The following is a 26,821-nucleotide window of genomic DNA, read 5'->3' on the forward strand; positions in this document are numbered from 1 at the left end:
AGTATAACAGTAAAGCTACTCCCTAGAACATATTTTAAACTCACTGTATTGTATCAGAATGGGGAATGCGACATTTTCACAAATAATATTTATATGTTAATTTGAGCGTTAACCGTTAACGATCGTTCACGCAGTTTTTGAGCTTTCCCGAGGGAGGAAAAATGAACGAGTAATTACAGGTACAGAGAATATAATATATCTATATATTTTTATTACTATGGTAGATGGACGCGCAAGTGGTCTATCTGATGGCTAGTCATAACTACCCTAAGACAAGAAATGATAACTTTACCGTTAAACCAATCAATCAATCCAAGCCAAAATCGACCAAGGGTTTTAAATTTTAAAAGTCAAATTTCTTGTAACGGTACCTGTTGCTATATCTTTGTCTATGGCATAAGGTAGGATACCTTGCCATCTGGTAGAGCGATTGCTTGTCTTCTTCCTCAAATAAAGTACTTAGTATACCCGTGAAGTGGCTTCGAATACGACTTAAATTCATCTTTATTAGTCAAGACATTTACTTTATACTTAGTAATTAAGTGCTACATCAGATTTCAAGACAACATTCTTAGTAATTAAAAGACTGTTTAGATAAATGCGTTGTTTGTTTTAAGTATGTTCCGCATACGACAAACTAATTTTATTGTATGTTTTAGAAATGAATGTATACTTTAATATCGTTATTGCTTTTTTGTATAATAAGTATTATATGTAATTTGTAAATCTTTCTTTCAAAAAAAAAAAATCACATGTTGGTGGTCGTTTAACTTACCCACCTCAAAATCAAGTCACCCTGTTACACCAACATAGATATGTAGTTATCCTTTTTTCATTTTTCGAGATCATACTCCAGTCTCTTCAAAATAAAATGAATCAGCTGACCATCGCGGAAGATGTCGAGTAACGTACACGAAATAAAACGAAGCCGTATTGATATCCTTGTTTTAAAGGTAGATAACAAAACCACATGGGAAACGTGCTAAAAGATAAAAATGTCCTTATTATAATAATATAATTTTAAATATATTTGTATTTAAACATAATTGAGTGTTAAAAAGACTATCGATACTATAAATACTATCGATGCTAATCGCTGCCTGTGAACAATACTATCTATGGTATTATCGATAGTATCGACATAATTAATCAAAACGAAATTGTCGATAGTACTATCGATGTCCTGAATAGTTTTCGAGGTCAACTATCGATAATCAAACTATCGATAGTCCTGCAACACAGTTAAATAGATTTATATGTATATAGAATTAAAACTGACTCACGTATATGACGGATAATATATCATATATCAATAAGGAATTATGGGAATTCATTGATATTATTTACGCCGATGTATTCTATCGACGGATCAATGAGACTAGAGAAGTAATTTCCTCCTTTCACGACTACATTTTTCTGATCACTCCGAGTATTTATACCCAGTAGCGAATATTTAACCAGCGCGATTCAGCAAAATGACATTTCCAATCAGCGCCATCTGTCGTTACCGTATTGTAACATAGGCAATTATACAGATGTTATTTTAGTAAATTATAGATCGGTTCTTTAGGCATTTTATTGTATACTGCATTATGTATTCTATGTCTTTATAGTTCATAAGCAAGTCTACTGTTACACAAGTGCACGCTGGCACGTTTCGCAGTGCAATTGATGCGCGAAATATTGGTGCCTTACGCTTCAGAGCGTAACGGGTCTCGTCAACTCTTTACTTTCACTTAACGCTGATTCTGGTCCTATCCTCGTATGGAGCAATTCTCATATATATATATACTCAATACATAAAATGTACGTAATGTTACTATTTGACAATAATAGTTTAAATATACTCGATTGAATGCCACTTTAATACGTCGTTGGCTGTTTTCACTGTTGCCTTACAAAGACGTAAAAATGTAGTATAATAATTAATACCTTTGTAAAATATAACTGCAGACGTGCGCCTATATTCTAATATGTGTAGAAAATATTATTAATATTATATTTAATATTACAAAACAAAAATAAATAGCTTAACATAATATTTCATAGATGATAAGACTCAAAGTCGCCGGGGTATTTAAAAAAAATTGTCTTGTGATGGGATTTGTTTATCAAAATCATTTAAGACAATTCGACGCAGTTCCAGCGATACAGAATCTAGTTTGCGGAAAAAAAACAGGTGCAAAGTCCGACATGCAAGGTGACACACAAGGCCGTAACCGTAACCTTGTGAGTATACGCCAATTATTGAGATACCCACGATGCCGCCCCTCGGCAACTGATCCGTAACGTAGGCCTTACAACAATATTATATATTTCTATCGTAACAGTATATATTTTAATCGTCAAGCACGAGGAGTACATAAAAACTCGTAATACAAGGTTTCTATCTTCGCAAATTCGATTGATCTTTGATCTTTCCGTGGACAAGATGCTCGCTTCTGTATTAGAATTTGTCAAATAACTTTAGTTTTGTCAATTAATTAATAAATTAAAATTTAATAAGAGAACTTTGATAAATAAAGCGTATTATTCGATACAAAGATTTTGAAGGTAAAAAGGTGTGTAGTAAGTATTCGTTGTTTTCTATACGGAATAATTGAATAATAACATTGTATTTTATCATGTATGCATTGTCGGAAAAGCGTAACCATTTATTGATTTTGTTTCTTCTCGCTAAAACTACTTAGAACCGACGGTAGCTTTAAGTTATTGTATTATCACACCAAAACTGCTAATACAGAATTAATCAGTGCAGTAAAATCTGCGAACCAAATTAAAACGTTTTTGTGAAGACATGGTCACAGCTATTATAATAGTATATAATGGTCACTTAAAATATGACATGGACGGTTATATGTTTTATTACCTACATTACCTTTGAATAAATAACAAAAAAAACAATGGGTATTAAATTAAAACTAGATCTTTAGCTGGGATGGCCCAGTGGTTAGAACGCGTGCATCTTAACCGATTATTGCGTGTTCAAATCCAGGTAAACACCGCTGAATAAAAGTTTATAATTCATCTCGTTCTCGGGGGTGAAGGAGCGTTTCATCGAAATTCTGACACATCTGCAATCCACCAACACGCGTCGGAACAGCGTGGTGGGATATGTTCCAAACTCCTTCCATAGTGGGAGAGGAGGCCTCAGCACAGCATTCTGAAATTCAAAGGCCTTTACTGTACTCTTACTGTAGATCTTTATTCCGCAACGGTCGATTTCTATATTATAATAAAAAGATATTATAGATAAGTAATACTATGAAAGTAATATTTACCTAAATTGGTTTTTTGTATGCATAAATCACAGATAATTATTGTAATCCGATTATTTCATAACTCATACTATAAAACAAATTGTTTTAATTATAATGATAGGCAATACTGGTCGTCAAGCGATTTATCATTACGATGCAATATATGCACATGCATCGTTACATTTTAATTCGACTTGGAATTATTTGATGACTCCACTAAAACAACGCTTACCCGATTTAAAATTATTTTGTCTGTTTTATATTTCTATGTCGCCCATGTTTACGGACGGCGCGGCGGTAACTACTTAAAATCCAAACTTCAAATCTTTTAACACTAGCAAAAAGTTATTAAAATAGTTAACCAATACTAATTATATAAATACGAAAGTGACTCTGTTTGTTACGCTTTAACGATCTGACCCTTATCTGTTTGATGAAATTTGGTATAAAGCATTGCATCCCATAGAAGAACATACGTTATTTTTTTTTTAAATAACACCCGATGAGCAACCCCATAAACGCGGGCATCTTGTTGTTAGTATAAGTACGCTATTGTTTTATTTCCGTTTCGTTGTGATAGCATTCATATAAAATATTGTCTTTATACCTTTTTAAACATCGTAATGTTTTTCTTGAATTTTATTTATAATGTAAACTAGTTCGAGTATAGTATCCCCAGGTTACGGTTTATTCTAGTTCAGGGTCCAAGGGAATGTAATTAAATTATACAACGTTTTGTGTTTTTTTTTTTAATTCAACGGCGTTTTAATACTGCATTGTTTGATATTTAGTTTCACCTGTCTCGATGTTTATATTAAGGCCTAGTAAGGAATTATACAATTTTGTTTGAGTTTAAATGTGTATAACACGCAACACATAATACAAATAAAATCCAAAAAAAACGGCTACCATTTTTACTACTACTACTAAGTAAATTATAATTAAGATTCTTAAATATTTCATCACGAATTTTAGTGTGGAAATATCCACAGTTAAGTTGGACTGTGCTTAAAATGTCATTTCTTTACAACCAGCCGTTACTATGAGTTTCAGCTGCTTATATTTTCCTTATAAGAAGTTATGGCCATGTGTGTACACGTTTTATTATTAGATGAAAACACCTTGTATATCAAAATGTCAAACGTAAGCTGCACATAATTATCACGAAGCATCTTGACTTTAAAAAACAGAATTTCTATAAGACATTTTGTTATTGCATCTGTACAGGCAGACTTACAAATGTTTGAAATTTTACTTGTAATTGTATGCTTTTAAAACGTTCATACAAACAGACGTAGTCATTGTTTTTATATGTCATTGTTCTTTTAATAATGACATTGAAATGCTGATTTCGATAAATTGATTAAATTTAAATAATAAATTATGTGATTAAGGAAACTACTTACATTTTCTGATAAGTATTTAATGTTCCCTCCTTGGGCTCTGCCATAATCCTCTCCATGTCTAGCAGTGGATTATGATTGCCTGATGATGATGATGATGATGCTAATTATGATGATGAATACTCCAATCATATAATATAAATTATGTAAATATTTCAAATATACTAATATATCGTCGTCAACGGATACAACTTGCCTTATGTTATATTCGTGACAAAATAATATATGCAAATAACCATTGTATTTTAATAATAAAATATTATTTGATTTCGTGATTATTGATCTATCGTATATCGTATGAGTTTTCCCAAGTGACACTAAATTGTGGTATTCAAGGAGCCGTCTCAAACAGATGGTTGCGATTTTTGATTCGATCTCGTGGCGTGACTGTAAATCCTCAACGCGGAATCTACGCCTCTCCGACAACGTGTAATGCCCTTAAATACAGTAATTAAGAATATGGTAACGGGACCTTGGATAAAAACATACAAAAAGAATTGGAATTCTTCGTATCGTATTCGCCGGTCTCTGGGAAGAATCTTAATAGAAAATACAAAGAGTAAAGTCATGAATATGATGTGATAGCTTCTCTTACTAAATAATCATCAAGAATAAATAAATATATATCTGTCTTTATAATGTTAGTTATGAACCCAATGTCACTTCATATAGTGACGTCATTTTATATATGTTCTTTCTTGAATGTCAATGTAAATATGTACTTACATTTATTTGCCAAAATGTTGCTGATCCGTTCGGATGTCTTTCACGCGTTAAAGCTTAAGCATATTAAACTTTAAAGGTCATTGTAATGCTGGATCAGTATCTTAAGTTTATAAGAAACTTCATGTTAAGTTTTGTTTTCCTAATAGGCAACTTGACTGGAAAATGGGTCACCTTGGCAATATTTATCACTCCTTGTAATTTCAACGCGCCCCTAGCCTTAAGAACTGAGATTTTTGTCCTTTCTGCCTGCTGTTACACTGACTCACCCTTCAATCTGGAACCTAACAATACTCAGTGTTGCGGTTTGGTAATGAGTAGGTGGTATCTACCCAGGCGGGCTCACACAAAGCCCTACCACCGAGTAGGTAAATATTTTTGCTTTTATATTTTTGATTAAACCACGGCCTAGTAAATAGATTTTTATCAATAATAAATAATACTCACATTATAATATTACAGTTCTCATATATTTAGAGGACAATAGAGCATATATTATAAGCAAAAAAATCGTATAAATTTGTTGCCCGAGTAGTACCTCGTTCACCTCGCTGGGTATCCAAGGTTTCCTTCGCAGATACTAGAATGTTCGATTACGGACTGCAGCATATTTGGCGCATACTGTTTAAGATTCTTTTGAAGTAGGTAAGACATTCTGGTAAGGTTTCCATATAAATTGGTATATGAACTCCGTTCAAACATTGAACTCTTTGTCCTGTAACTTGAGAAAAAAATAGAATTCCTAATTTAAAACTAAAAGAAAATGATAACATCCTGACCGTTTTGAGTTATTCTTTTGATAATACATCAACGGCAAACATTTGTCGCCCGACCCGAGATTTGAACATGGAATTGGCTCTGTAGCTTTATATTGTATAGCTAGCCATAAGACCAACGAGCCATAACCACATCTATATTATCTAGAACGAAGAAGAAGTAATCTATTAAAAAGAATTTAAATGAAGTCTTGTTTAAAAATGTAAAGATATTAATTTGCAACAAATGCTGATGCATTTATCACAGCGCCGCGCCGCCTTACTTTATCGAGGTCAAATGACATGCTTTGAATGAAAACTCTTTGTGCAAAATGTAGTTTCCGTCATGGCTGGATTTGACTAATGAAACGTTAAAATACGCAGTAAATGTTGGAATCACATCAACATTTAATATCAACTACGGAAAGGTACGAACGGAAATATTATTGCAATTATTATTATCTTTGTGTTAAAAGTTCACGTTGAATAGCGTGATGGGTTGATACGATTCGATCGATAACACGACGCTCGTACCAAGATCGGTAGGTCAGTGTCGGCTGTCATATGCGAACGGCGACATGGCCGTGACCCGCAAATGTGAGTTCCCATACATTACGAGATTAAATATTACCTCTCAATGGAAATGAGTCTTAAGATGCTACATTTGTCACCGCAATGTGCACTCCAGATAGTATTTGTTGGTTACTTTGTAGGTCAAGGTCAAAGTCTTTCGAGATTATCTCGGCAACTCCGCACTAATTCTCCAAACATTTAGATTATATACAATCTCTCACTCCATCCTCAAATCACAACTCAATAATATCAAGTATTGCTGTTTTCTTCTAGAATACGTGATATCTATCCAGAGGGGCTTGCACAGAGCCACAAGAACATCTGCACTTTTTTTATTATAATAAAAAAGTTACTCCAAGTTTTTCTGCCGATTCGTCTCTGTAGAATCGTCGTTATATAAGGTTTTAGGATTAATTAATTTTTAAAATGATACTTTAAAAGTGCTTCACGGGCATACTTGAAAATTTGTTTTTTATTTAGAAGCAGCGTTGGCAAAATGTGCAAAAATTGCATCAAACGCGAGAAAATTAATTATAATATATATGGAGGGACATTACATAAGTAGCATTTAATTACGTAAGCACAAGTGTGATCCCAAACTCACACACGCACACATTCTTAACTCTTATAAAAAATAAAATATCCTGAAAAAGCTCCCACGCTACTACTAAAAATTTCTCTATAAAAAACTTAATATAGATAATTGACTCGACGCGGGATTTGAAATGAAGATTTCGAGTCTTGCACCTTTATAAGATAGTCAGTAAAACCGCAATATAACGGATTATCCGTGGTATACTTACACGACCAATCTACTGATTGAAATTCTGAACGTTGTTACCTCCTGTATTAACATGTTTAAATGTTATTAATAACTAAAAATTTATAATTTTTTAAATTTCAATTTTCCAGACTACTTGATATAATAGCAATCGTGTATATTTATGATATGTTATGACCCTGTCTTTCACCACACACTTACACGTGATCCTTTGTCTAGCATTGCGAGTTGTATCCTGGTAAACCATGTAAGAACCCGCAAGATATCAGCGGTGGTAACTCTCCACTGATTTCTTCATCCGTGCTCGCCGACGACGCGAAATATGATCGGCATGCATCTAATGAAAATCTGTTGTGTATCCGCCAGCCCGCATAACAAGTGACAGTTCCAAATAAATTAAATACGGTTTTCAAATTAAATTGTTTGCACGAGTCTACTTCAATAGAGTATAATATATTCATATTAATTTTGGAGCAGTTTGTTTAAATAAGATTTGATCAAACCTTTGCCTCGAAAACATAAACCTACCGTATTTCTCGCTGATAAAATGCATTCCCATGAGAGAAACCTAAGTAATTCATGGGAAAGTTTGACTATTCAAGGTTTAATTTACTTCCGATATATGTTTTAGTTTTGTAAGATTTTTAATTTTATCACAGTATGGTAGACCGGTGTTTTTTTTTCTCCTATTGTTGTTATTCTACTGTTGCGTTTAAATATTTAAAGTGATATTCTATATATAAATGTAGGTATATATGATGAAGTATTATACACAGCGCTATATATACTATGGCGACTCTATTTATTCCCATTAATCAGGGACTAATCCCTGCTTTATCAAAAGGAATAAATGTACTGTGATAAATAATCTACTGATAGTACCTTGGGACATATTATAAAGTCGAGCCATGTTTATGTCGAAACTGGTGCGTATCGTAGCGTATCGATAACCGTTCTGATTACCTAAGAATTACACTCGATTACTGTAATAGTAAAATTGATTGTCAGTGTGTACCCGTTATTTATTACCTAAAGTTATTTTTTTGTAGTGACATAAAAACTAGTAATGACAATTGTTTCTCAATATATTTTAGATAATGTTATGTATGAATGCAAAAAGTTAAAAGTTTTTTCCAGAAATTGTGACGTACATACTATTAACACTAGGAACAAGAATAAACTTCTTACTCCAAGTACCTAATTACACAGGATTAGTGACTCTTTTGTGGGTGTATGTAAACGCTTTTAAAACATTATCCCAGAAGTCTTTAAATTCGACAAGTTCTAAAATGAAAAATGATATCCTCCTGTTTAATCTTACTTATTTCTGGATATATTGTTATGCGCAATCACATTTCACCCTAACATGCCTTCATTCCCACAATCCGGTAGGATGACAATCTAGTACGATCGATAAAGGTTCAGTTGCGGACCAACAGCTTTACCTACTCTCCACGGCACGAGAGTCTAAACACTGCTAAATTTCGATTTATTGGGGCGGTCCCTCAGCGGCATTGCTTTACAGCTAGCCTGCCTAGCCAGCTGCCTAGTATATGCCTATAATTTAACTATCTAAGATTATGTTTTGAGCATTCATTCGCCTACAGTCAAGTCAGTGTGTTTTTCAATTGATTAAATTGTATTATTTACGAAGAAAAAAGCATATGAAACGACACTTGTGTCACAACATATTTCAAAATCGACAAAATGTGCAATGTTGCATACTGTAATACCCGATTCTTATTACTCACTTACGTAATGCTCGAATCTGACAGTTACAATGAAATGGAATTCTCCTGATATGCTACCCGAATGTCGGGCCAGGTCAGTCTTATAATCCACAAAAGTTATGATATATAAAGTAGTAAAAAATACAACACTTCAATTACAATTATCATACAAAAAACGTTCTCGTATGATTACAATAATATTATATAATGAGCCTGACCCTCATACTGAAGTAGTTTTTAATTATTTTAAACTGCGCCTTAACCTTGATTTTTCTCCTACCGTCGAAAACTTTAGACATAAATGTAAGGATGTTTTGGCAAATTATTCTTATAGGTCACGATTAATTCCAACGTCATTTGATTTCAACTTACTTTTAGTGGTGTAATGATACCTTACAGCCTTGGAAATAGAAGAGAAATATAATTGAATAGTTATTAAGCTTATTTTTCCCGAATTTTCAATTTATTAAATAAAAAAGAGCTAGATGATAAAATGTACTATGTCGGACTATAACAGAAGATGTGTCTTAACAAAATATATTTAGTATATATTTCTTTTTTGCTTACCATTATCTTAACAACTTTTTTGTTTTCCTCGTATTTCGTTGTATTTGTATTTTTTTAATATGTTCAAGAGGCCAAGGTAACAAACAAGTGTGTGTTTTTGCCAATGCTGTATATTATTATCCATTGTCTTATATGATGATAGATTCGCCAAATTTAAGAAAAGTAGTTGGTGCAAATCATGTATCAAATAAAAATAAAAACTGACAGCGACATCTGAAACCTTTTTCATTATAATAATATGATAATAATGTAAGATTTTACTCAAAAACTCTGCATTCGTGTTAAAGTTTGACATACATTATTATGTTGAGATTGGCAATACGAATAAAAACTGTGAATGTATAAATAATGCATATTATAAATAATATTTAATATAATGCATTTTAGCTCATATTTTATGTACATTTTTAGTTTCTGCTTGGCAAACTCACACTCTTCCTGGCGAAACAAATTACAAATACACATGTCCATTACTGTTCTGGCATGAATTTCGACTATAACTTGTACAAGTTACCCTCCTCTTACAACGTAGGTTCCTTCAAACGTGATGAGGTAACTTGCGGGCTGACCGGCGACTAGCACTGTTCACTCTTTTTGGTTGGTTGTAGTGGCTGTCTTTGCGTTTGGCCGCTACTACCACATACCATTACTTACAGTGGAGTCATATGCCCAACGAGTTTAAATAAAAAAATAAAATAAAAGCCTTTAAAGTATTATTGTTACTGTTATCTTCTATGTATCATAAATACTACATAATTTGGGTATGAATGGAAAGATATAATAAATCAATTAGTTTCAAACTCAATGGGTTTTGGGTATTTATTATTCTGTTGTCAATCTGTTTCAATTAACTCATTATGGATTAAAGCCACTGAATATTCCGTTAAAATCCAACAAGACAATTGGGTCAAGGAACCTGCCGAATAAAGAGATACTCGAAATTCATTCGTAAAACACGACCAGAGGTTATATTGGGTAGATTTTATTTTTGATTTACAGGGCACTGAGTTTTGTGTGAAGCATAACCAAATAAACAGTTGTAACTAATTCTTGTTCCACTAGTTTTAAAAGATTCTTAATATTAAAAAGTCTGTTTATAATATTATGCATTAATTTTAGAAAGAGTCGAGATGGTTCATGCGGCCGTTCTACTAAATTATACGTAACATACGATATGTTCCCGATTCTATTTCTTACAAAAATAAACCTCAGCTGAATCATAACTGGGGAAATTCTACCGACTTTTGTTTAGCGATTTTTATTTTATTTAACCTTATCCAACTTCGACCGAACCGCAATTGGCTAGTTGTCTTAGTAGATCGAGGAAACAGTTAAATAGTAACGATTATGCGCCTTACACGTAATTATATTTGTCGAAGTACTACTATTCGATCCAACAGTGAAACGTTTCTAAGACCCTTTATTTTAACTAAGTACATATATACAAAATCATAAATCAAAATAAACTTTGTTCAAGTAGGCTTTATAGGCACTTTTGAATCGTCATTTTACAATTAACTGAAGCTACTACCGGTTCGGAAAGCAGATTCTACCGAGAAGAACCGGCAAGAAACTCAGTAGTTACTGTGTTTCAACTTTAAAAAAATACAAAGTCACGTTAGTTTAATCCAATTATTTAAATTAATATATCCTGCTTGGAAGTCAACAGGTATTAACACTCCAATTTTTAAAAACGATTTGAATTTAGGAAACGGCAAAGTTAAAAATGTCTGCGTAATTTTATTATACGTTCAATACATTTATTGTTCTATACTGGAACAGCTTGGCGCAATAGCTATAGCCATACCTTTTCTCGTCGAGTTCGTTGTCCAGTAGCTTTTCCATATAAGTATGAACCTTGTTGCTCTATATTCTTTTCGATCTAGGGTCAAGTGTATTAATATTGGCATGTAAATTAATTTGTATAATTTGTTTCCCTCAGGCCGGAATCATGGTGGGTATCGGCAGTGCTGCGGACTATCCGCGCGGTCGCGTTAGTCTTCGACATCATCACCTTCCCCGTACACCTCATCATCCAGCGACCATGGAGGAAACGAGAGCTCTCGCGTCGAATCAAGGTGAGGAGTTTAAATTTAAGAATTAATTTTGATATTATAATATAAGATAAATACTTGAAACAGCTATACGTAACAGAAGTGAAATCTTTAAAAAATTACACGCAGCGAATGGCATTGCATTACAATATAAAAAAAAACGCACACTGCCCGACCAGAGTAGTAAGATTCATTTTTAAACATTCTATATAATGTATGTAGTAGTTATAATATAATTTATTTGGTTTACTTGAGTGAAAGCGCACTCAGCTTTAGAGCAATGCCCTTCACTGTTTACGCTCGGTCAGTGGTTATATCTTGAATGTTTACATAATAACAGTTTAAAGTAAAAACATTTATATGATAAATCAATCATCACCATGGTAACGAGCCAGCAAACTATAGTTTTACGAAAAGTGCCGAGACACGTAATTTAATTCGATCATGGTTTTAGTACTGATATTCGATTATTTCTCTTATGGCATTTTCTCGATTTGATTAATTTCTGGCACAGATAATGAGTCTACATACATAACAATCAAATGAATATTAACACTTTCAGAGACAGTTTACGTTTGTAGACGTCTTCGTAGCAAATACTTAGCTAATGTGTTCAGAGTAATGATCCTAACAGAATTGTTAAGCATAATTATTTAAAGAAAATACAAGTATAAAATTAACTATTAGTCGAATGTTAGATACATACATCGCTCTTAAAAGCTATATTATTACTTTCAAATTATTGAATACACTATAAACAACCGTAATTATAATAAAATAAACTATTAAAAATTAATTTCATAGATAATTTTGCACATTTACTGTGTAACATAACACAAACATATATATGTACATTTATAATTATTGTCCGTTATTACGTGACGTTACCTTCCTAATATATAAATAGCTACATATAGATATAGGTTTATAATTAATACTATTATTTTAATTTTTCAATCATCACGCAACAACTAAGTTAATAGTACACAACAAATTATATCAATTCCATTATTCCACTTATGTACAATAATACATTACCTGTTACGATAGTACATAATACGCCGTGGCGTACATAGTCGTTATGCTTCAATATTACAGCTACAATGAATAAATCTTGTATAATCGTTGAGGAAAATACTAGAAGAAGACTTAACACTTTTATTATACTTAATTACCTATTCGCTCGCGACTTCGCTAAAATGTCAATTTTTGTCACTGCAATTCTAGTATTTCTGAAATTTTCAAAAGCGTTTGATATTTTCCTTTAGTGAAAGAAGACAATATTTTTCAACTAAAACGTACATTCTTTATGCGAAATAATTTATTCATTCTCGTTCTTTAAAATAAGGGATTTAATAGTATAAATATATAGTAGCTAAGTAATAGGTATGACGTCTAAAAGGCGTTTACTCTCCGGTAAAGGCTCAACCTCTGTTATTATATTCAAAATATTATTTCTTTTCTCGTGGAAATTAGAATTTCTAAGATTCTTAATTAGCAAGAAAATAGGTTACGTATAACCTATAAGGTTATGATAGTTCATTCATTCATTCAATTTACATGTAATCGATCAGCTGTAACTAATACCTAAAAAAATTTTTTCAGGCAAAAATAATAGAAACAACACCAGACAGCATAACCGTCAGATCCGTGTCGGAGCCCTGTGAACTGCACCTCCGCCTGGTCAAAGACAGAGTCACGACCATGGAGAGCATGCTGCGAGCCGCGGCGGCGCGCTGGCAGGAGCGGCCCTGCCTCGGCACGCGCGCCGTGCTCAGCGAGGAGGACGAGCCCCAACCCAATGGACGGGTCTTTAAAAAGGTAAACCAAACCGCAGCTAATGATATAGAACCATGACCTACAACTTTAAATCTGTGTAGATATATATTTGTATATTTTATAACGATACAGCTCATTGTAATAAAAAATTAAAAACTAATAGTAACTATAGTCTATTCGCGTTAAGAATGCAGTGAGTTGTCATTGTTCAAACCTTTGACCAATCAAATCTTTTCAAATTACAAAGTCAAGTTCACATTGAACAGGTAAAGACATAAGTTCTAACGTGATGGTTGTGGATTTAATTAATTATTAACTGATATTAAAAAAAATGAATACCACACCACTTTGTAAAAATAAAAGTGCGAGAAATGCTGCCACCACGTCTTACAAGAAGAAATTGCCATGTGGGATTTAGATAATGTTATGGAACTCGCTGCAGAAAAATATTTTATTATAAACACTAACAACAACACTAGTAATAGTGTAAGTAATAGTGATTAAAATATTAATGACTTAATTTCGATTTTTTACGTTAATGTGTACTTTTTAAATTCATTACACTGAGTCTTTGAAACAAATATAATTTGTTGGAATTTTAACACAAATATACATACACCTTTACCCTTCTTTTAAAAAGATTTGATTGGTCAAACAATGACAACTTACTGCATTCTTAACGCGAACAGACTATAATGTGTTTTGATATTAAAGCTATTAAATTATGAATGGTAAAGGTTCTCGTGCCGTATTAATCGTGACGACGTGATTCCTCAGTACAAAATGGGCGACTACTCGTGGCGCTCGTACAACGACGTGAGCACGGAGGCGCGCCAGTTCGGCGCCGGCCTGCGCGCGCTCGGCTGCGCGCCGCGCGCCAACGTCGTCATGTTCGCCGAGACGCGCGCCGAGTGGATGCTCGCCGCGCACGGCTGCTTCACGCAGAGCATACCCGGTGAGTGCCCGCTACCCGCTACAGGGTATAGTACGACACAACTTAGATGTCGCATCGGCAAAATTCGTAAAACCGATCACATCCGAATTGAGTACGCTATCCCAATAATTCTCATGCGAATATAATCTTCACACAAACGTAATAACTTGCAATATCATGTGACCTAATATATTCGTCAATTTGACGCGTCGATTTACATGCACTTGCTTTGTCTGACGCGCGAATCTATAGCAACGAATAGCGTCGAATGGCGCGATAGGGAACTATTTCTATTGGTTATGTAAATCGGCAGTAATCGGTTTTATTTTCATTCCATTGCATTTTCCGATGCTACATCTAATTTGTGCCGTACTATACCCAGGTAGACAGCACAAATGCATATCATCAAGGTTAACTAAATTATTCTGTCAATTGTTTCCAGTTGTGACAATCTACGCGACGCTCGGTGACGATGCCATCGCTCACGGTATCAACGAGACGGAAGTGTCGACCGTGATCACGACGCACGAACTGCTGCCCAAGTTCAAGAAGATCCTGGCGAAGACACCGCGCGTGGACACCATCATCTTCATGGAAGACCAGCTGAAGACCACAGAGCGGGACGGTTTCAAGGAGGGCATCAACATCGTCGGCTACAAAGAGGTGCTCGAAATGGGCAAGACATCCAAAATAGGTTGGTAGTAGACTATCATTTGCAAACGAATAGAATTTAAAAATGGTATTCATTGATTTTGTTAAAGTTAAATACATTTAATTTACAACAATTGGCTTGAAATGTTGATTGACGACCTCCATGGTCGAGTGGTGTGTACGCCGGTTTTCATGGGTACGCCACTCTGAGGTCCCGGGTTCGATTCCTGGCCGAGTCGATGTAGATTACCATTAGTTTTCTATGTTTTCTTGGGTCTAGGTGTTTGTGGTACCGTCGTTACTTCTGATTTTCCATAAAACAAGTGCTTCAGCTACTTACATTGGGATCAGAGTAATGTATGTGATGTTGTCTCATATTTATTTATTCAGCCTAAAAGACCGGCCAGAAACTCAATACATATTCTTTTTCTGACGTCATATACATATTATTAACCCATGCTCTCTCCACAGAGCCGGTGACGCCGTCCGCGTCGGACACGGCTATCATAATGTACACGTCGGGCTCGACGGGAGTTCCGAAGGGCGTGATCCTGTCGCACCGCAACATGGTGGCCACGCTCAAAGCCTTCGCCGACGCCATGCCCATCTACCAGGGAGACGTGCTCATGGGCTTCCTACCGCTGGCGCACGTCTTCGAGCTGCTTGCCGAGAGTCTGTGCATCATCGGAGGTGAATATTGAGTGAATACTATATTGTTACCTTTGTGTAACTGACAGAATTGTTTGTATAACTTTCAATTGTTTATTTTTTCTTTAATTGATAAATGAATCTCTGAAGCTATTGCTTACTTCAATAGAATGTAAACTACCGAATAATAACTACGACATGTGATTGGTCGCTCTTACAATAAGATCGGCCAATCAAGAAGGGATTTCGACAGTTGACAGTTTGACGCGGGACAGATTGTAATCTAACGAATTTTATAGTCTTACGGTGACATATGTACATTACAATTATTCAAAAAATATGATCTCCTAATTAATATTACTATTATGTTTCCAGGAGTTCCAATCGGGTATTCTACTCCGCTCACAATGTTGGATACATCAAGTAAAATTATGAAAGGAACAATGGGAGACGCCACGATTCTCAAACCCACATGCATTACAACAGTACCGGTGAGTTAGCTCTCACATACATATGATTATTCATACTGTGTACTTGAAATTAGTGTCTCGAGCCATAATATGCAAATATTTTAATAAATTAAGTGGATTTGCATATGTGCATGTATGATAGTTCGATGACCTAGCTTCGATCCTATTTAAGAGGTGATACCTGCAGAAAATGATTCGTTAATCGTGTTTAAATTCCTTGGTGAATGTTTAATTTAAGTGTTGATGTTCCTATTTAAGAGCTTTAAGAGATTAAGTTCCTTGGTGAATGTTATCATCTAAGTGTTGATGTATCTGGTTGCAGCTCATCATGGACCGCATCAGCAAGGGCATCACGGACAAGGTGTCTCGCAGCGGGCCGCTGGCGGGCGCCTTCTTCAAGTGGGCGTACGCCTACAAGCAGGCGTGGCAGCGCCGCGGATACGACACGCCCGTGCTCGACCGCGTCGTACGTACGCCCTTGAGATTACACGCACGCTCTTACACTCCTGACGTTACAATATTCACACATAAATTTTATTTCAAAATCAAAAAGTAACAGCCTGTAAATTCCCACTGCTGGGCTAAAGGCCTCCTCTCCCTTTAAGGAGAAGGTTTGGAACATATTCCACCACGCTGTTCCAATGCGGGTTGGTGGAATACACATGTGGCAGAATTTGTATGAAATTTGTCACATGCAGGTTTCCTCACGATGTTTTCCTTCACCGCTGAGCACGAGATGAATTATAAAGACAAATTAAGCACATGAATCAGCGGTGCTTGCCTGGGTTTGAACCCGCAATCATCGGTTAAGATGCACACGTTCTAACCACTGGGCCATCTCTGCTCTTTCAAAATCAAAAATCAAATCAAATCAAATAAATCTTTATTTAGACATACACGTTGTACAAATCATTAAAATTATATAAAGTAACAAAAGACAAAAATAATGTAATGCCCAAATTGGTAAACCACTCAGCTTGTGTTGAAACCATTGTCAAGTGAGCTTCAACGCTGATATTCTGTGGTCGCCAGTAGCTACGAACGTCACGTCGTAGGTAGCGATAGAAAAAAGATAAATAAAATAAATAACTAATTATAAAAAATATGTTTTGTTCTATTTATATGGATGAAAGTGTACGCCCTAGTGGTAGTCTAGACGCTCGTTTGATCGAACGCTGATAAACGTTTTTCGAATAATTATCTTATAAATATTAATGATTGCTATATAATACAATAATCGCCAGTCATGATAAGTTCCCCTATCAAATCAGTTCCTCAACATGACATAGGAATCTCAATCAATGGGTGCGTGTGTCGGCAGGTGTTCCAGAAGGTGCGCATGCTGCTGGGCGGTCGCGTGCGGCTCATGATCTCGGGCGGCGCCCCGTTGGCTCCCGACACGCACACACAGGTGCGTCTGTGCCTGTGCTGCGACGTGGTGGCGGGCTACGGACTCACCGAGACCACATCCTGCGCCACGGTCATGGACCCGCTCGACAGGTACACGCAAATACAGTAGCAGACCACAAATGTGCCGTTGCAATAAGTCACACAAAAGAAATAATTCGTTAACCGTGTGTTCCATCCGCTCGATCATCTCACGTGAAAAATAATTTATTCATTTATATATAGTTGGACAAAAGTTCGATTTGTAGCCGACGAGAAATCTTCGATCGTATTTAAGTTATTATTTTGTTTCATCAGGTCGACGGGTCGCGTGGGTGCGCCCACCACCGGCACAGATATTAAGCTGGTCAACTGGGAGGAAGGCAACTACCGCGTTGAAAACAAGCCATACCCTCAGGTATCTACTGGAACCTGTTACCATGACCATAAATATTATGGTGTATTTTTTATTCCTGTCTGTGCATGTTTTATGAATTATAATCTAAATTTAATAATAATAGGTTATTTGACAATGCGAAAAATAAATTGTGAATTATTGTAATCAGTGTATATTATGAGTTTAAAAATGGTTATTTACTAACGAAACTTGAAAATAATACTTAATTTATTCGTAAATCAATAAATAAAAATGCATTTTTTCAAACGTTTGTCACGTGACACAAAACGCTTCTGATTGGCCGGGCTTAAGATGAAGTCACTTTCTTGTAAATCTTGCTTTTCTACTATATGTACCACAGATTAAAAAACAGCAAAGTGACGTCACCGACCCCATTGCAGCGCCATATTGTCCAAGTAGCGTTTTCGCGCGTTATTTAAATATGTAATTTTTAATTTGATAATTTTCGGCAAATATGTACTAGAAATAAAAAAAATCAACTTTTACTGGCTTCCTTAACCTCTACTAAATAATATAAAATGTATTTTAAAAACCAGTCAAATAGCCTATTTGTAATAACGACAAGTAGTGTTAATGATAATATTATAACAGGGCGAGGTGGTGATCGGCGGCGACTGCGTAGCGGAGGGCTACTACAAGAACGCGCAGAAGACGCGCGAGGAGTTCCTGGACTCGGCCGGCCGCCGCTGGTTCCGCTCCGGAGACGTGGCTGAGCTGCACCACGATGGCTGCATCAAAATTATAGGTACTGACACGACGCTACTGTCTATATCGGTTTTGTCGAGTTTAAGATAGTTAAAGAGGTTTCATTTATCAGATAAATATTTCACTAACATTGCCCTACATTTTTCTTTGGGGGCTCTGTTGACCGGTTCGGTTTTACATGTTACGACATATTAGCATTGTAACACCTCTAATGCGCCGGTCAGACGCATCCCTGATGTTAAAAGTAAATAAATGCAATAACTTTAGATTTAGAGATAAGATGATTTATTTCCCATTAAGAACAAAGTTCACTTACATAGGAAACTTAAACTAGTAACATAATAATAAACATATATATAGTTAATGGTGACCTTATTTATACAAACATTCAAACATAATTATAAAGTTTGACAGTATGTTTTTATGGAATACATCGGACACACCTGCGTAAAGCTCCAGTCAGTGATGTTATTTTAGTTTGTAAATAATCTAAATGAGGTTGCCATGATAGTTTGGAAAAAAAAAAAAAAAAAAAAATAAAAAAAAAATAAACTTTAACGATACCGGTGATCGCGCAGATCGCAAGAAGGACCTGGTGAAGCTGCAGGCGGGCGAGTACGTGTCGCTGGGCAAGGTGGAGGCGGAGCTGAAGACGTGCCCCATCGTCGAGAACATCTGCGTGTACGGCGACAGCTCGAAGACGTACACGGTGGCGCTGCTCGTGCCCAACCCGCGCCGCCTGGCCGAGCTGGCGGCGCGCGCGGGGCTGCCGGCGCTGCCCTTCGAGCAGCTGTGCCGCGCGCGCGCCGCCGAGCAGGCCGTGCTGCGCGAGCTGGCCGACCACGCGCGCAAGTGCGGCCTCGAGAAGTTCGAGGTGCCCGCCGCCGTCAAGCTGTGCGCCGAGGTGTGGTCGCCCGACATGGGCCTCGTCACGGCCGCCTTCAAGATCAAGCGGAAAGACATCCAGGAGCGCTACAAGGAGGACATCAAGCGCATGTACGCGTCCTGAGCGCCGCCCCCCTCGTACCCTTCTCTCGACGAACGATTATCTGCATGATTTAGTTTCGGTGATCCTTTTGTAAGTTTCATTTCGTCCTAGTCCATCGAGATTGGGAGGTGTCCTTCGTATGATTATTTGTATATCGAGCACATCACATGTAACTAAGAGATTGTATAGAGAAATTATTGTATTGCCAAATTTATATCGGAGATTGTAGACTAGCAGAACTTATTTCAATCGTCGATCGTTATAATTTATAAATTAGAAGCGAACCTACGCTTTCGATTCGTTTAGTTTATACGTGTTAAATTTCGATAAGTCTGTACATATTTATTTATGAATAATGAAATTGTAGTTTGTATATTCGTGTAAATTTACTCGCGAGGTCGCGACTGATTAATGGTATATGTTGCTTCTCGTCGAAATCTTTAAAAAAAATATATTAATAGCATAGATAATTATAAATTATAGATCTGATGTCGATTGGATAAATACAAGTGAGAGTAGATTTGTATGGAGCAAGCGCGTCGCGTGTGCGGGAGTTACGGCCGAACATGTCCGCAGACAATAGTTCCGTGACTCGCAATTTGTATAAAGAAACTTTTGACCTTGTTAGGCTAAGTTATCGTTTTAGTACTTAGGGGGAGGGGCATACGCAACTGTTGTAATAATTCCGCAATAATGCTTTTATTTAATGTAATTTCGTCTGTGGCGAATCATCAGCATAATCAACCAAATGGTTTTAGTTTGTAAGCGAGGTATCGCTTGTAGCTATTTGTATAAAGATTACGATGGGTCTATGTTTGAATTGTGAAAAATTGTTGATTATTATTATTTTTAACGTGTAACTGCGGTTAGCCTGACTGCGTGTGATCTTTAAAAAAATCGTTTATAAAATTAATCGATACTAATCATGTGTTGAAAGCGCAGTCCGAACCGATATTAAATAGCATTTTATTTAACGCTTGTCGCATTTCGCCAGGCATTTATACCTTATAATGATAATCCGTTGAATTTTACTGTATAAAATATTATTAATCGAAGGAAACTCTACTGCTGTCTTTAGAGTTTCTTGTTTAAAGATAGCAATCGAGTCAAGTTTTACTGTAAACAATATTATTGTATTGGAGATATAAATTTCATGATATATTTCACGTGGAATATCTGTGTGTTGCCGTGATCGGTAGCGTCATATTTTTCGATGTAATCGTTTTGAATAAATAAAATTGGATGTTTCATAATATAAGTAGAAGTCATTTGCTCAGTTCATGTTTACGTTTGAAATTCATTAAAATTTCAACTAAATAACATTTTTGTATTATTTATTCAATAAATGTTTATAAAATCATTTATTTTGTTTAATTTCTCCCATGTTGAAATATAAAATTTGTATTTTAAATACTTCCGAAACTACAACCGTCTAAACGAATGATGACTAATGACGGGTGTCATTACTCTTCATTGATTTATTCAGAGTACATGAAGATGGGACTACATAAAAACAATTGCTAAAATATAAATTTTAATGTTACCTCTTAATAAAAAATACAGGCAAATTAACAAAGAGAAATTAAAGATAAGGCTATTAAAAAAATACGTTGGTTTTGGATTGAACTACTTTATTAAATTTTTTAAGCGATAAGTTCAAATAATACTCATCAAAATTTGGATTAATTATGATTTTTTGTATATAATAACACTTGGTTAAAAAAAAAGCAATCTAGCTTGCATAATGTTTATTTCAGTAAACAATTGTGAAATTCCATTGAATTATGACCGTAAAACAAACATAGGTTCATATTATTAAGGCATCTCGTATTTTCAGATTTCGTTATGAAGTACCGTCAGTAAGTCAGTCATATTAATTATCTATTTCATGTAAATCCACACATGGAGTAACACAATGAGTATAGCGGATAATAATGGCTTCTAATATATTTTTGTGTTCAGATATTTTTTATTGTCTTTTGAAAATTATGGAACATTTGCTAGCACTGAATTCTATGATAAAAAAAATATATCTCACACCTCACAACTTGAACGGATCCTTTACATATAAATGGGAATTATGTATACGGATGTGCATTATAGGTTGAAAATGAAAATGGTGTAAGCTCCAAAATATGAGGTTTAACAACGAATATATTACGATTATACATTTCAAATATCGTATCTCTGTTATCCTCGCGTTCTCGTTAGGTGCGGTCCTATGTGGCGGCCATTTTGCACAGGTGTCGCAGTTGCATGATCTTGATGTCGTCGGTACCGAACTTGACCACTCCCTCCTGATTCTCGATGGAGATCAGTTGACCCACCGCCTCGCGGTCCTCGCCCGCTATCACCTAAAATCAAAGTTTATCTTCGTATTTCGGAAAAACTATGGCCCTAGTATCAAGAAAATTTTATTGACTTAAAGTAAAACAAAAAAATATTTTAGTAACGTTGGTTAATCTAGGACAAAGGTCACGAATGTATCAATAACAGTTCGGGGCCGAGATTTAAAAAAAAGAACCACTGTGTCACCTTGACGCGGTCCCCGCTGTGCGGCACGACGGGCTCCAGCAGGTGCGACGGCAGGTTGAGCACGCGGTCCTCGTGCGGCAGGAACACGGCGCACGTGGCGCCCGACACGCCGCGCAGCGCGCCCGTCTGCCCGCGCAGCGCCGCCTCCGCGCCGCCGCGCACGCGCACCTGCCCAGCGACGCCACGTTACGTTACTCCTCGGTTATACGTGACGAGGATATTTCGAAAACATTTGTTATTGTTGTATATTTCAAATAAAATGTAGCTCCACGGCACGTATATTTCGTAGGAAAGGATACCCACCTCCAGGTCGGGCGTGTGCCAGTCCGCGTCCTCGTCCGGGTAAGGCGAGCTGGGCGAGTAGCCGGCGGGGCTCGGAGTGCCGAGGTAGCCGGCCGCGTAGGCGCCCGGGCTCGGACTCGGGCGGTACGGGCTGTACGTGTGGTCCGAGCCGTACATGGTGCCCGGCGTCTGCGGCGTGAAGGGCCCCTGCGAGTAGGCGGAGTCGTAGGCGGGCGGCGGCGAGTTGGGCAGGTTGAGCGCCAGCGCCAGGTCCAGGTCGGGGCGCGGCGTGTGCGCGGCGGCGTCCCACGCGGGGTGCGCGGGCGTGCGCGCGCCGTCGTGCGCCGGCGTGCTGGAGCCGTAGTGCGGCGTGCGGCTGCCCGCCTCGTACACGGGCGTGGCGGCGCCCTGCAGCGGCGTCTTGAGGCCCGCCTCGCGGTACGTGGGCGTGTGCGCGCCCGAGCGCATGGGCGTGCGGCCGTAGCTGGACACGCCGCCGCGGGGCGCGCCGGTGGGCCCGCCGGCCGCCGCGATGTGGCCGCGGTCCACGGAGATGGTCTGGCAGGCGGCGTGCAGCTCGACGCGCGCCGTGCTGCCCGTGGCGTCGCGCACGATGCCCACGTTGCCCTTGTAGGGCCCGCCCGTGATCTTGATGGTCTGGCCGATGAGCTCGCGGTCGCGCGCGACGGGCCCGCGCCCGCCGCGCCCGCCGCGCCCGCGCCCGCCGCGCGCCGACGGGTGCATGGGCGACTGGATGCGCGGCGACATGAAGCCGAGCGCGAGCCCGTTGGCGTTGGCGTTGTTCTTGGCGCCGCCGGCCAGCTGCAGGTGGCGCGTCTTGCACACGAAGATGCCGCCGTTGTCGAGGTACATGCGCGACTGCAGGAAGGCGAAGTTCCGGTACAGGTGCTTGATCTCGCCCTCGCGGCCGGCGTGCGGCCCGTCTATCACTTTGACGATGTCCTTCTTCTGGATGGAGTTCGACTCGGAGTCGAGCGCGATCGTGAAGCGAACTTCGCGACGCTTCTGAAGCGCCTGAGGCTTGCACTCGATGACTTTCCCCTGCATGCCGAGGACGTGGAAGTTCTCCTTCTCGAGGCGAACGATGACGCCGACGGTTTGGGCGTCGAGGAGGACCATGTCTCCCCACTGGAACTGCCCGAGGGAGTCTACACCGGTGGCCATGTCCGAACACAGCTGCAGATCTCGCGGGAGTACTTCGAGCTCGTGCATCGTCAGATCGGACACGAGGACGACTCGGTGCGGTTCGACTCTCACAATCAAACCGGTGTCGCCTTCGTACCTACCGGCCAATACTTTTACGTGATCTCCTTGTTTGAAATACTTTCTTAATTCATTGGGCTTAAATACGAGAGGATCTTTTAAAGCATCGTGCTTTGGCATAACCGTTATCATAGAACCATCTATAGCGATGATTCTGGCTTGTAGATTGGCGAGATCGCCAGTACATACTTCAACATTATCTCCCATAGAGAACGAATGCAAACTTGTTGGATCGTCTTTTGCCGGAGCTGCGAGCTCAATATCGATACCTTCGGGTTGCTCCTCGAATCGTTCTAATTCAGTAAGTGTCGGTTTGACACCTTCTGCTAATATAGCAGACATTGTGAAGTTTTTATAAAGAAAACCTTTCCTTGAGTATCTGTTACCTTCAAATATCAAGAAGTCACCATCCGAAGTGACTTCGCCACCGATAGCGCGGATGGCTTCAGGGTCGAATGGTTTCGCAGCGGGCCGGCGCTTCTTCTTCCGTTTAGCAGCCTCGCTCTCACTCTGCACTGTTCTTAAAGCTCCTCTCAGTCTTGTATAGTCTATTCTAGGTAACAATTTTAAATGTACTTGATTCTGAGCTAAATCAACATAATCTACTTGAGCAATATCGTCCTTGTAGAGACCTCTTTTAAGTCGAACCCACTGTTTCGGTTTCAAACCCGACTGCTCTTTGACTACCCTTAGAACATCTGTCATTTCCTTAATCGGTACCATTTCTTGCTTCCAAATACCCATTCTCAGGTTTCCTACGTTTTCTATTATAGCTTTTACGTGCGTTTGTTTGTAAGCTTCTATGTAAATGTAGCCTTTTACACCTTCAGGTGCCACTACCGATTTTATCTGAAAGGGTTCTTCAGAGTTCTGATACGTTATAAACTTCCTCATTAACAGTAGTACTGTTGCTTTCTCTTCACCTATTCTACATTTAACCATCCATAGGTTAGGGTCCTTGATTCCAGGCAGAAGAGTCTGCTGGGTGATCTCATCGGACATTTCTTCACCTCCTTCGCCAAAATGTCTGAGGGCAGCCGATTCATCAGCATATTTGTTTCTTAAATATTCTTCAATTTCTTCTTCTTTCTGAGAGTCCCATAAATTTGTTCCTCTGCGTCGTCCTTCAATTTCTCGAGCCGTGGGTCCAATTTCGTCAACCTCATTACCAACAATACCCATTTCTTGTGCTCCTTCTTCCCACTCATCATCTTCGTCAACTTCATCGTCAACCTATGAATAAAAATAAATTTGGAAAAACATACTAATGCAAAATTATGTCACAACAAGATTTGTATATGAGCAAAAATGATTTAACTTTAAAAGATTTAATAGAAAATGCTGCAATATTTATAATTACTGAAAAAGATAGATATGCAAGCTAAGTAAAGATAGATATCAAAGCCCCAAAATGGTGCTTGTACAAAACGAGATTTACTAAACTAACATTAAGCTTCAATTTCTAAAACTAACGCTATGATTTTTTACCCAGTCTCTTCCATTGACGATATATAAATTTTAATTATTCTAATACCTGTTATTAATGTTTTTTTTTTTAAATTCAATATTACTTGTTTTTATAAAAGATATATCAGTATATGCAAAATGTTACAATTGCTGACCAATGACAATTATAAATGTTTACATGTTTATTAATAGTTACAGTTATATCTAAACCAACTAAGGAATATGTAAGTGTGAATAAAATAAACTAACCTCAGCTTCGTCAATAATGAAACCTCCATAGCGACTATCCTTTTTCCTTTTCTTTCTGCGTCTTTCTTCTTCTTCATCCTCATCATATTCTTCTGAGTCCACTAAATCATCTCCTTCAGGCTCTTGTTCATCCTATTACAAAAAAAATTTAAAATGTCAAAAACTTGCATCTAATAACCTTGTTTTTTTATATTCAATCAAATATATTTATAGTTTCATAAGTATATATTGTTTTTCTTCATATTATTCCTCCATTACATATATGTCATGTGAAAGTTATGCATAGTGATGTATTTTCTAGATGATAGTAATAAAGATAAGAAGTTCAAACCCTTGGGACACCCCAAGGTATTATTTCTTAATTTATTGTATTATAAAGTAAACCTTACTCATCTTACTTGATCAAATTTCAATTAATAAAAGTAGGTCATTACTATCAATCCAATATATTTCCTTTATGTATTATTGACATATTGTCAAGTGATTTGAGATCAAAGCCATGATGTATACTGGGTAATTAAATTAATATAAAATGAACCAATACCTCAACTTCCTCATCACCAGAAGCTTCTTTAGCTTCATCGTCTCTGTTATTACTGCCATCAGATCCAGCTGAACGGCTCCTGTTACAATGCACGTAATGAACTTAACGACACATAGTGATCGATTGCTGTCATTTTTCGGTATTATAATTACCTGGAACGGGAGCGTGAACGCGATCGGGATCTAGAACGTGACCTCGAAGGTGATTTTGAGGGACTTCGGCTACCTGACTGCGAACGGGATCGCGAACGAGAGCCCGACTTAGCCGAACGATTGGAAGCAGCACTTCTTCGTGACCTATTCGACACTACACTGCCTGCATCTGAACCACTTCCCGAAAAATTACTCCCTTCTGAATCCGACATTGTCACTACAGCATTTAATTATCTTATGTTGGGAAACATTTAAGCAGAAATTAGCTTTTTTCAGCGAAATTTGACGAATACGTCGATGCTAGTAAACGTGACAGTCACAGACAAAATTAAATATGGCAGCAAACTCAAAGTTTGTATTACTTGGGTATACCACAACAAATGTCAAAGTAAAAAAAAAAAAACAATTAATTAATGATTTGATCTGTAATATATTATTAACGCTTATAATACATTATAATGTTGCTTAAATAGTTGAAATGCT

The 26,821-nt window shown here is 37.5% G+C and overlaps 2 protein-coding genes across 4 annotated transcripts in view; one reads left to right on the forward strand and one right to left on the reverse strand.

The window, feature by feature from the left end:
- Nucleotides 1-21,185, forward strand: part of LOC124530819 (long-chain-fatty-acid--CoA ligase 4) — a 48,512-nt gene extending 27,327 nt beyond the window's left edge. For all 3 annotated transcript variants that reach the window (XM_047105134.1, XM_047105133.1, XM_047105135.1), the window contains 11 exons: nucleotides 11,735-11,870; nucleotides 13,452-13,667; nucleotides 14,403-14,580; nucleotides 15,002-15,253; nucleotides 15,682-15,900; nucleotides 16,234-16,349; nucleotides 16,651-16,794; nucleotides 17,650-17,828; nucleotides 18,033-18,132; nucleotides 18,724-18,877; nucleotides 19,416-21,185. In XM_047105134.1, the coding sequence (XP_046961090.1) occupies nucleotides 11,735-11,870; nucleotides 13,452-13,667; nucleotides 14,403-14,580; nucleotides 15,002-15,253; nucleotides 15,682-15,900; nucleotides 16,234-16,349; nucleotides 16,651-16,794; nucleotides 17,650-17,828; nucleotides 18,033-18,132; nucleotides 18,724-18,877; nucleotides 19,416-19,846 (2,125 nt within the window). In that variant the 3' untranslated portion in view covers nucleotides 19,847-21,185. The remainder of the gene's footprint in view (nucleotides 1-11,734; nucleotides 11,871-13,451; nucleotides 13,668-14,402; nucleotides 14,581-15,001; nucleotides 15,254-15,681; nucleotides 15,901-16,233; nucleotides 16,350-16,650; nucleotides 16,795-17,649; nucleotides 17,829-18,032; nucleotides 18,133-18,723; nucleotides 18,878-19,415) is intronic.
- A 373-nt stretch (nucleotides 21,186-21,558) lies between these two features.
- On the reverse strand, nucleotides 21,559-26,683 carry LOC124530925 (transcription elongation factor SPT5). The gene is made up of 6 exons (XM_047105296.1): nucleotides 26,339-26,683; nucleotides 26,187-26,265; nucleotides 25,643-25,774; nucleotides 22,664-25,159; nucleotides 22,361-22,528; nucleotides 21,559-22,179 (listed from the first exon to the last, which is right to left on the reverse strand). The coding sequence occupies exons 1-6, from the start codon at nucleotides 26,548-26,550 to the stop codon at nucleotides 22,045-22,047; spliced, it is 3,222 nt and encodes a 1,073-aa protein (XP_046961252.1). The 5' UTR covers nucleotides 26,551-26,683; the 3' UTR covers nucleotides 21,559-22,044.
- Between the last annotated feature and the right edge of the window lie 138 nt (nucleotides 26,684-26,821).

This window comes from Vanessa cardui, chromosome 7 (assembly GCF_905220365.1).
Source record: "Vanessa cardui chromosome 7, ilVanCard2.1, whole genome shotgun sequence".
Lineage (NCBI taxonomy): Eukaryota > Metazoa > Arthropoda > Insecta > Lepidoptera > Nymphalidae > Vanessa > Vanessa cardui.